Raw genomic sequence first — 12,051 nt, 5'->3', positions numbered from 1 at the left:
TAAAAAATTAATATGCAATGAGGTCCTCAAAAAATAAAATGTTACCTGAGTTGGAGTAATGATGGGTACACCACCAACAATGTCAGTTCGGTAAGACACTTGTTTTTTCCCACATTCACCTTGGCGATTAAGGTTATCAGAATTAGGCTGTGAGTCTGGCTGCTTTGGTACCTAAAACAATACATAAAAATGAGCCATCTTACAACCAGATTTATATATGCCACCCATTTTTTAATCATAGATTTACCAATTGTCCACTTATATATAATGAAAAAAGTATACATGAACTATTTACAGTGTATATGTATAGTCTTTTAAGTTCATTATTATTCTGTTCTGGTAATGTTTTATAATACAGTTGTCACTTACTAAGTGCTTGCTTACACAGGTACTTCACACATTTCCTCATTTCACCTCCCACCAGCTCTATGCCCAGAAACACTATTATCCCATTTGAGACGTAAGGAACATAGGCTCAGAGGCATTAAGGAATACAGGTATAGATCCAGGTTGTATTAATATTAGCCAAGTTTGTGTGACTCTTCCAAATCCAACCACTATGCTCTAGAATGCAGACCTTGTTTATTAGAACACTTTATTCTTTGCTGCTATCTTCCTTTCTTCCACTCCAGTGATCTGGAAAGTCTCAAGGACAGGGAATGCAACACACTTATCTTTATCATGGCTTCAAGACAGTATATTACCAAACACATAGCAAGTACTGAATAAAGGCTAAATGACTGACTTGATGAACTAATCTAAAAGCAGCAGAATAAAACCACACAAATCAAAAATCAAAATATGAACAGTAACAAAATTTCTTAGCACTAAGAGGGAAGAGGGCCACAGAGGGTATGAAAGCAAGGGTGAGTGGCTCCATACTGGTGCTGAAGAAAAACAGATATCCTGATGCAGGGTTTGATAGAGGAGGACAAAGGAAAAGAAAATCTAGCTGACTAAAACTTAGTATTTAGAATGTGTGTGATGAGAAATCAGACCATTCCTGGATCATGGAACCCCACCTCCACTTCAGACCAGGCATCCCAGGAAACAGATCTGCCCCTTTGGTGATGGTCTGGCCTACTGAATAGACACAATTACTGTTACCTCCTGACTGGGCATGGCAAGTGAGACATGCAACCACGGGATTTAAAGATGCCAAAACCAGCATGGAGTGGAACAAATCCTCATGCACCCATCTTATGAACAACAGTATTCTAGCACCTGTGAGCCATGGAACTATGGGAAGAAAGGCTTGTCTGACACAGAAAAAAATAAATCACTTTTCCTTCAATGGGAGTACTATCTGTGAAATGTTCAGCTCACTACTCACAACTGCCAGCAGGTTCCCACAGGGCAGCCCAAGACTGCCTAGCTGGGGACAGCAGAGCATGGAAACCTAGTCTGTGACAAATATGCAAAACAGTAGAGCAGTGAGATCTGTGAAAAGAGACACTGTCCAGGTCAAGGAGTGACTTGGCAGAGTTATAGCAGAGTAAGGGCTGTCTTATTGTTTCTCCAAAAACTAGAAAGGTCTGAAAAGGTAGAAAGTCCTGCCTACCACTCTACACTGGAAAAGAGGGCTAACACTAGGTTTTGTGGGTAGGGCTGAGAATCATAGACATCCATGGACAGAGAGAAGGTAAGGTAAATGTTGCCAGGGCCAGTGATCATTGGCTAAATACTGGTCAAGAAAAACCTATAGAGGGAAGACATAGAGACATCTTCAATGTTTACTCCCCCAAATAAATTAAGGAAATTGGATCCACAGAGGCCTGGAACACAGACATGACCAATTGCAACTAGGGCACATATTTGAAGAAAGCAACTCTTCACAGCTTTGGGCAGGCAACACAGAATAAACTGTCTGGCCTACAGAGGTAAACTATTACAATCAGACTGTGTCCCCAGTGTAAAGGGAGCTGTGCAGATGTGTTCTGGGTTAGTGGGGTGCAAACTGTGTGAAGGTTTTTATTTTTATTACTATTTTTCTTTTAGTTGGTTCCTTGCTTCTTCACTTGAATTAGGTCATCTGGAGTTTGTTTGTTTGGTTTTTTTCCCTTTCTTTCCATTTTCTTTTGTTAGTTTTGGTTGTCTTGTTCTTCTGGTTCTTGCTTCTTTCTTGTTTGGTTATGACACTTCATTCTTCAAGATTTTCTCCTTTTACTTGCTCCATTTTAGTCCTTTTCGTCTACCTTTTCTATTTTATTTTTTGTTTGTTTTATTTTATTTCATTTCGTTTTGAGACAGGATCTTGCTATGTAGTTCAGCTGGCCTCAAACTCATGACAGTCCTCCTGATTCACTCTTAAATGCTAGGATTACAAGTGTGTGCACCATGCCCAGCTTTCTCTTCTAATTTTTTACTTTCTTTCCTTCCTGTTCTTCTTCTTCTCTCTCATTATCTCACTTTCCTTCTCCCTCTTCTCTACTTATATAATGGCATAAATGTAACAGAAGCCTGTATAAGTGCATTAGAGAGCAACAATTAACCAGTGCTATAAATTTAACAGTACCATTCAAAAGCATATCAGGGTAATCCTTTAAAAATTGGAATTGGAAAGTTAAAAAAAAAAACTACCTACAAATATATTAACAAGTTCTGATAATCTTACAGCCTTCCTCAAACTCTACACTTCCATTTATCTGCACACCTTCTCCTGCCTAAACCAACACACTCTCAAATCTCTTCAATACTAACCCTTTACTAAAGATATAAAAATAATTTAAACACAGTACAACCTCCTATTTTTTTGTTTTGTTTTGTTTTTTGAGACAGGGTCTCATATGTAGATCATATTAGCCTTGAACTCACTATGTAGCTTTATGCTGGCTTTAACTCCTGGCAATCCTCCTGACTCAGTCTTCCCAGTGCTGGGACTACAGGCATCTGCAACCACACCTAGCTGACCTTGTACTTTTTACTTACTGACTTTTCTTACACCTCCTTCTCTTCCCACTGACATAATCTCATCCCTTTCCCCTTGTCTCTCCTTCCCCACTTTCCACATCCCAGATGAACCAAGAATATCAGTATAATATAGTATGGAAGGAATATAGACAAAAAGATGAAATTATTAAAACAAGTTTTAATGTCTGTGGTTGATGTACAGTTGGATCCATTGACACTGGTATAACCAGTAGAAACTGTCTCCTTACAACACACTAACAGGATCCAACCCAATTAAACTGAATACTATGAGGTGGCAAACACCTCCTGATGAATAAGGCCATCACAGAAAAAAAGAACCTAACTAAACAGATATTCACACCAACAAAAAACTCTTTTCATTTGATTTGACCTAAACTTTCGGCATAATTTATCAATCAAAAAACAGGAACATGAAAAAAGGCAACAAAATGCCTCCAAAGATTTCCAAAACTCCCAAAGCAGACCCAAAGGGCACTGATGGAAAGGAAAATAATAATTGCAAAAATAAAAGATGAAGCAAAGAAATTCACTGAGTTTAAAGAAGACATAACCAAAGAGAGAACAGAACTAGCACAAACTGATCAGCCAACAGAATACTAATTTGAAAAAAGCTGAAGGCTTTGCCTCTAACATAAGGAACAAGACAAATGTGTCTACTATCAGTACTCCTATTCGTTAGAGTACTTGAAACATTAGCCAGAGAATCAGGCAAGAGAAAGAAATATAAGTGACATATATATGAAAAGAACAAGTCAAATTGTCATTATTTGCAGATGACATGATCCTTTACACAGAAGACCCCCCAAAAAAATCACACAAAAAACACTTATTGAATTAATAAATGAATTCAGTAATTTAGCAAGATATAAAATCAACACACAAAAATTACCAGCATTCCTATGCACCAACAGTAAACCCACCAAGGAAGAAATCAGGAAACCAATACCATTCATAATAGTCTCATGAAAAATTAAACACTTAGGAATTAAATTAGTTAAGGATGTGAAAGATCTCTACAATGAAAACTTCAGTATTATGAAAAAGGAGTTTGAAGAGGTCATCAGAAAATAGAAAGACATTCGCTATCCTTTTTGGCCAAAATGGCCATACTTCCAAAACTGATATACAGATTTAATGCAATCTCTATCAAAATACCAACAGCACCTACAGTGATAAAAACAGCATAGTACTGGCACAAAACGGACACATGGATCAGTGGAATAATAGAACAGAACACAGAATGCAAAACCAATCCTAGATATGTTGAGCCACCTTATAATTGACAAACAGGAAAAAAAATAGTAGAGGAAAGAAAGACTCTTCAACAAACAGTGCTAAGAAAACTGGTTATACACATGCAGAACGATGAATCCAGATCAATATCTTTCACCATGTACCACACTAAAATCAAAATGTATCAAAGATATAAATAGTAAAACACAAACACATAATCTATTAGAAAATAAAATATGTAAGACTCGAAGTCATGGCCTAGACAGACTTTCACACCAGAATCCCAACTGTACAAGGAATAACATCAACAATCAACAGAGGCAGGGACCAGTGATGTGGAAAAGCCTGAAGCAGCAGTGAGAATACAAGTTATCAGCTGGTGAGTGATGAGAACCAGCACTGTGCTTCAGTACACAGATGGGCAACAGCAGCAGGCAGGCATGCTTGCCATTTTATACAAAGCTCAGGGTGAACTCCAGCAGCAGAAGGATCCTGGATCACTTCACTGTCAGCAGGTGGGAAGCACACTACGGAGAATTCTGCTGAAAAGCAGGAGTTAGGACCACCTAGACTCTGTTATGGTAGCTATCAAAACTCAGTTTTATCCCCAAATAAAAGGGATTAGAAGCATCCCTCTGGTCTGAGACAAGCAGAGCAGCTTTAGCCCAGTAGCATTAGCAGGCAAGCAGGCCTGGTCTGCAGTGGGAAAAGGGCATGCCTCCTGCCCAACGGCTAGCATGTGAGAGGAATCAGTGATATGGAACCAAGGAAGCTGTGCAAAGTCTGAAAGGAGCCAACTATACATGGTTCTGGGAACAACCTCAGGCTTTCCCTGCCTAGGGGTGGTAGAGATACTGGCAGAGGGATGAGGACACAAACACAGTAAGGAGACATCCAGAATGTTGCTTTTTTCATGCCCATTAATATTTATTTGAAGACCAGTCCCAGACCCATACTCAGAGGCCAAGATCAGCCTCTCACAAAGCACAAATCCTACCATAACTCAGTGGGATTACACAGCACATTTCTGGGATCCAACTTGGACACTACCAGAAAATTGTGAACACCAGAGGAATTTTAATATTTTTTTCTTTGTTTGATTGGTTTTCCTTTTTTCTGTGTAATTGGCTTCTTTCTTTCTTTTCCTTTTTTCACTTTTTAGGTTTCTTACTTTTCTGTTTTCTTCTGTTTGTCTTCTTTTTCTTTCCTCTACAATCTCTCTTGATTTTATTTGCATTATCTCTTTCTAGTTCACTTCAATATTCTTTTGCTTTCTCTGGCATTCTTTCCTCCTGTGTTCTCTAGTGTACCAAAACCTGGGTGTCCCCGAGCCTCGCTTCTACTCTACCTGTCCTCATTTATCTCTCTGTCCTTTCCCCTAGTCCTTTTAAATCTCCTTCTATAGGGTAAAATCACTCTACTAAGGGAAAATTCTTGGTGCACAAGTTCCTAGTGTATGTTGGATTTTGTCATATAACTGTAGAACTTGCTCTTATAATTTAAAATATCAGGTTAACAGTTTGTCACATTGTGTCAGTAGCTAGGCTGTGCTTGATGCTATTATTATTGCTAACTGTACTACTTTAGCCAGGAAGTTATACATATGTGTTATAATCATTTTTTTTCCTTGTCCGACAATACTGTGATTGTCTGGGGTCATAACCATTAGCATAGTTCAGTACCAAAAGACCAAGTCTAAGCAAAAAGACAGAAATTTCTGATCCTTAACAAATTGGAAAGTAGGGTCTTGGGATAGACACAAAGAATAAAACCACTGACAACTACAATACATCCTTGAGGAACACATATTTCCTAGGGGAGTCTCAATACTAGTGATAAAGCTATCTACCATAAGAAATTTAGAAGAATCAACACAGAAAACAAAATAGAAAAAGACAACACACAGCAGCAAAATGTAACCCTGGACCTCTAGCCCACCCAAGACAAGCACAGTGAGATAGAGGAAATTGGAAGCCACCCATTTGAATTTTCTGAAATGATAGCAGCAGAAGTGAAAAAAACAAATGGATAAATAAGGGGGAAAAATCTCTCAGGTAAAAAGAGACGATCAGAATGAAAGCTATTGGAGCAGACACAAATAAAAAGAATACAGGCACTTAGGAAAATAATAGAAACCAAAAATGTCCAACATAGGAAAAAAACAGAATCCATAAGACAGATCCAAACAAAAATCCAAGAGTCTAAAAACACCACTGAAAGTATATACAACAGACTGAATGAAGATGAGCACAGAACATCAGATCTAGAAGACAGGATTGCAGTTAGCAACCATAAAAAGAAAGCTATCTTAAAAATAGCATGGACTATGAAAAATTAATCCAACAGCTTCACAATGAAGAAGAACAAATTAAGACTGACTGGCATCAAAGAGAAAGCTGAAGATAGCACAAATGCCATAAAAAAAAAATCTCTTTACACAAAACTTCCTTGGCAGAAAAAAAACCAATTTAACATACAGTTAAGTGCAGCATACAGAACACTAAATAGCTATGATCAAAATAAATCTATAGGAAGGCATCTAATTATCAACCTTCCAGAAATTCAGCACAAGAACTTAATATTAACAGTGGTTAGAGAAAAGAAACAAACCACCTATAAAAGAGAACCCATCAGAATGATAGCAGACTTCTCAACACAAACCCTTAAATCAAAGGGAACCTGGAGTGACATATTTCAAGTCCTAAGAGAAAACAACCTCCAACCTAGACTGATGTAGTCTCTAAGCCTATCTTTAAAAATCAACAGAGAAATAAGACACTTCCATGATAAAGAACTGAAGAAATTCATGATCACCAAATCCGCTCTCTAAAATGCTCTGAAGGGTATTTTAGGAGAAAATGAAGACCACAATATCAAGAACACCAATAGAAAGAAGCCACCACCAAATAGGCTAAGCAATTTAACAGAGAAGAAAGGGAACCAAAAACAGGAAAATAATACAAGAAAGATAAGCCAATACATTATCAATTATATTCATCACTGCTAATGGTCTTGATTCATCAATCAAAAGAAACAGGCAGAATAGATCAAGAAGCAAGATCCAACAATATGCTGCATTCAAGAAACACAGTTAATTCAGAAAGAAATTCATAGAATGAGAGTCAAAGGATGGAAAACAATACTGCATGCAACAGGAAGCCAGAAAAAAAGCAGGGGTAGTTATTCTACTTGCAGACATTGGGAACTTCAAGTGAAGGCTGATCAAAGAGACAAGGTCACTACACATTTGTAAAGGGAAAACTTCAAGAAGAAATTATAATCATAAAAATATGTACACCAAATACCAGTGCAGCCAACTTCACAAAACAAATATTAATGGGCATGAAAAAAATCAAATAAACACTAACACAATTATAATGGGGGATCTTAATACCCCACTGTCACAAATAAAATCAATTAGACAAACAAATCAACAAAGTATCAGAACTAAAACCAAATCTGTGAACAAATGGACTCACTAGATGTCTAATTCCATTCCATAACATCAGAATATGCATTCTTTTCAGCTGCATATAGGACAATCTCCAAAACAGACCAAGTACTAGGCCCAACCCATAGAACATGCTTAAAAAACACAAGGAATTTAAATTATCCCACTATATTATATGATCACAGTGCAATGAAAATTGAAGTCAATGGCAAAAGAAACCACAAAAGCCACATAAATACAAGGAAATTAAATAACGCTCCCCCAACAACTAATGAGTCACAGAGAAGAAATTAAAATACCTACAATAAAATGGTAATGCTGATACAACATACTGGAACTTATGGAATGCAAAGAAAGCAGTCCTAAGAGGGAAATTTATAAGAATGTACATAACAGGAAAACATAATGAGCCCAAATAATCTAATGTTGAACCTTAAACTTCTAAAAATGAACAAATCAAACCCAAAACTCATATGAGGGAAGAAATTATAAACAGCAGAAATTAATGCAATCAAGACTAAGAAAACTATACAAAGAATCAATGAATCAAAGTTTTGATTCTTTGAAAGATTAAATAAAATTAATAAACTGCCAGCCAACTATAAAAAGAAAAGACTCAAATTCATATAATTAAGAAGAAAAAGGGTGAAATCACAACCAACTCTGCAGAAATCCAAAAGATCCTAAGTACCTACTTCGAGAACCAGTAGTGTAGTAAGATGGAAAACACAGAAAAATAGACAGATTCCTAGATATGTATGAATTGTCAAAACTGAATCAAGAAGATACAAAAATTCTAAGTAACCCAAGTAATGAAATTGAAAATATAATTAAAAATTTACCAACAAAAAGAGCCCAGGTCCTTTGAATTCCATAAGAAATTTAGAGAATATCTAATGCCATTAATGCTGAAACTCTTTAATGTAAATGAAAGGGAAGCAATATTCCCCAAATCATTCCTCGATGCAAAAAATCTGATACCAAAACCAGAGAAGGACCCAACCCAAAAAAGAAAACTACAGGCCAATTTCCCCAATGAACACAGACAAAAATTCCTCAAAAAAATACTGGGAAACAGAATGTAGCAAATCATCAAGAAGATTATACACCATGACCAACTGAGATTCATCCAAGGGATATAGGGATGGTTCAACATATGCAAATCAATAAATGTAATACACTATATCAACAGTCAAATACAAAAATTACATGATCATCTCAACAGAAGCAGAAAAAGAATCTGACAAAGTTTAACACCTATTTGTTGTAAGAACCTTACAGATAATTGGAATAGATGGTAATATATCTATAATTGGTAATTTACCTTAATTTGGTAAAAGCCATCTATGAAAGCTATCTATGACAAACCAACAGCCAACATCATATTGACGGTCAAACACTAAAAGCTTTCACTTGAAAATCAGGGAAAAGAGAAGATTATCCACTCTCACCACTCTTATTCAATATAGTTTCAGAAACGTTAGCCAGACCAATTAGATAAGAAAAAGAAATAAAAGGAGTATGGATAAGAAGAGGTTAAATTATTATTTGAAGATGATATAATACTCTACAAAGACCTCCATAACTCCAACAAAAGACTTGTAAAATATAATAACCAAATTCAGTAGTGTAGCTAGATACAAAATCAACACTCAAAAATCAATAGCATTCCTGTACATAAACAGTAAACTCAATGAGAACAAAATTAGGTAAACACCTTTCACAATAACACCAAAAAAAAAAAAAAAAAAAAAAAAAAACCCACGGAGGTAAAAGATCTATCCACTGCAAATTACAGTATTCTAAAAAGATGATCAAAGAGTACATAAGAAAATGGCATAGTAAAAACAATTCTTAGCAGCAACGACAAGGCAGGGGGGCATCACAACTCCTGGCTTGAAATTATACTACAATGCTAATGTGATAAAATCAGCATGATACTGGCGCGCGCGCGCACACACACACACACACACACACACACACACACACACACATACACACACACTGGCCTAAGGATCAATGGAACAGATTAGAAGATGCAGAAACAACTGTAAACACACTCGACCACTTTATCTTTGACAAAGATTACAAACACAGCCTCTTTAATAAATGGTACTGGAAAACTTGGTTTTCCACACGCCAAAACTAAAACTAAATCCCTATCACCATGCACTAACCTAAAATCAATATACATCAAAGATCTAATTATTAAAACAGAAGCACTAAATCCTCTAGAAGAAATTCAAATACCTGAATCAGTTATAAATTTTAAGTATAAATGAATAATAATTATGACAACAGAAGACTCTCAAAAATACTCACTAAAGTGAAATCAAAGAGTTAAGAGTATTATAAATGTTTTAAGATATATTTTAGCTCTTCTTATATGAACTAATCAGGGAATAAGGTACTCAGTTAATCCTGTATTTTTTCTTCAACTGTTAAACCATATGGTCCATACATGAATTGTGAACTGTAAAGGCAATGGAAAAAAATATAATAAAACATACTGAACATCAGTTATCATGCTGGACATGATTTAGTCTCTTGTCAATGATTTAAAGAGCATTTAGGGATCTTGTAATCTTTCAGAAATGTGAAAATACTTAACAGTGGTAAAGGCAGCAATATAAAAACATTTAATTCAAGGTTATCACATAGTTAATCCTGCTTTAACAAGGTACCAGCAGAACCATAAAGGACACCATTCATAATGTATTCAGAGACTGTAGCCATATATTCCTGTGATTCAAAAGAACAGTGGGTTCTTTAGATGTAGTGTCCATAAGGCATCACTGTGGAACACAGTTAAAAACTTCACATTTCCAGGCTCTGGAAATCCAAAAATTCTGATTCAATAAATCTGTAATAAATTCCCCAGAATCTTCATGGATGAACAGATTTCTAGAGGGAGGTGTTTCGCAAATCACACTTCAAGAAATAATGTACTGTTCCAAAACTTTACTCTCACTTTTTATGATGCTACTCTCACCAACTCTGTAGAAAAGCTGCTATACAATGCAGATAAGGATTTTCTAGGAAGCTTTATGCAAAATATTCAGCAAACATGTATTATGTAAGAGAACACTGAGCAATAGGAGATCCCAAATCTAACATTTTTGCACATAAATGTTTATAGATATAAATGACTTGTCTCTTAAGTGACTTCTAACTCTCTTTTCTCTCCCTCCTACCCTGTATTTCTTGTCATGCTTCCAAACAAAAGAGAAAGACAGACATAGGCAAAAAGAGAAAGGAAGTGAATCCTGAATGACTCTTTGAATCCTAAGAAGCTACATATTTTGGAATGCTTTGTAAGGAGGATACACTAAGGATGAAAATTTCATTTATCTACCAAAATTAGGATAGCAAACCCTAAAACAATTTACTGAGAAAGCCTACTGTATTTTTCTAATGAACAGTATCATGTATTTTAATTATTTCAACAGTGAAAATATGGTTGTGTTATCTCACTGAGAATACAAAACTGCACTAAGGGAATCTGAAACAGAAAATCTACTCAACTGTTTTAGATGAGATATGTTGCTAAGAGATGATCCATAAGAAAAGTAGTAATTATTACTCATTTCACTAAGTTGAGAGGTTACCTACACATGGAAAGTTCCAAGGAAAATCTTTAGTACAGCCCTACAAAAATACCAAAATTCGGACTGGTTTTCCATTTTTTTTTTTTTCTCCCAGAAATGATAATACATTACAATCTTTACCTATGCTGCTAAATTTACTGGCTTCATAGTTCTAGAGTTAAAGTCTAATTATTAACTTAGAATTGCATTTTTACAGTCTAAATTATAATTGCCTAAGAATAGGAAAAATATAAATAAAATACCTACAAATACAGGAAACTTCCTTAAAATTACAAGTAACTGAATGAAAAGTTACTTTAAATTCAGCCACTAAAATAAACATTTTTAGGCCCATCTTCTACAAAACTAGCCAACTGTTAATGAGAATCAGAAAAGACAGCAGTGAGACCAAGCATCAGACACTGAATATGCTTTGGTTTCTCTGATTGGTGTCTTTTCTCTTTCACCTATTTTCTATTTTTTTATATGGCTATTTTCCTTGACAAATCTGAATTTCTTTCTAGAAAACATTTACACATGATTCTAGTAAAAAATCTGAAGTAGTAAAAAAGGTAAAAATGACTAGAGAATGAAAAGAGGAATAAATACACCTCAATATTTATGAATGACATAAATAAAAATGCCAGCTTTCTTGTGCAAAAAAATTGAAGGCAAGATTAATTCACCAAGAATAATGACCATGTGTAAAGACTGAAAGTAATTCAAACACAAACTATGGGTTACATGAATTTTCTCTGTCCTCTAAACTTGATCAGCCAGCTGAAAACATTAGTATGAGGAAAAAGCCTTGCTTAACACTGATTAGGGGTTGGGTGAAAGACCATTTTG

At 35.6% G+C, this 12,051-nt stretch overlaps 1 protein-coding gene across 6 annotated transcripts in view; it reads right to left on the bottom strand.

Moving 5' to 3' along the window:
• The window catches only part of Plekha1 (pleckstrin homology domain containing A1), a 68,905-nt gene that overhangs the window by 15,855 nt on the left and 40,999 nt on the right, over positions 1-12,051 (bottom strand). For all 6 annotated transcript variants that reach the window (XM_063244879.1, XM_063244881.1, XM_063244878.1 and 3 more), the window contains one exon: positions 46-171. In XM_063244879.1, coding sequence (XP_063100949.1) covers positions 46-171 — 126 coding nt within the window. The remainder of the gene's footprint in view (positions 1-45; positions 172-12,051) is intronic.

Source organism: Cavia porcellus, unplaced genomic scaffold, assembly GCF_034190915.1.
Source record: "Cavia porcellus strain 051 isolate PalLab524CR breed Dunkin Hartley unplaced genomic scaffold, mCavPor4.1 scaffold_2, whole genome shotgun sequence".
In the NCBI taxonomy this organism is placed as follows: Eukaryota; Metazoa; Chordata; class Mammalia; order Rodentia; family Caviidae; genus Cavia; species Cavia porcellus.
Note: the sequence above shows the minus strand (reverse complement) of the source record. Positions and strands in the feature narration are given on the sequence as shown.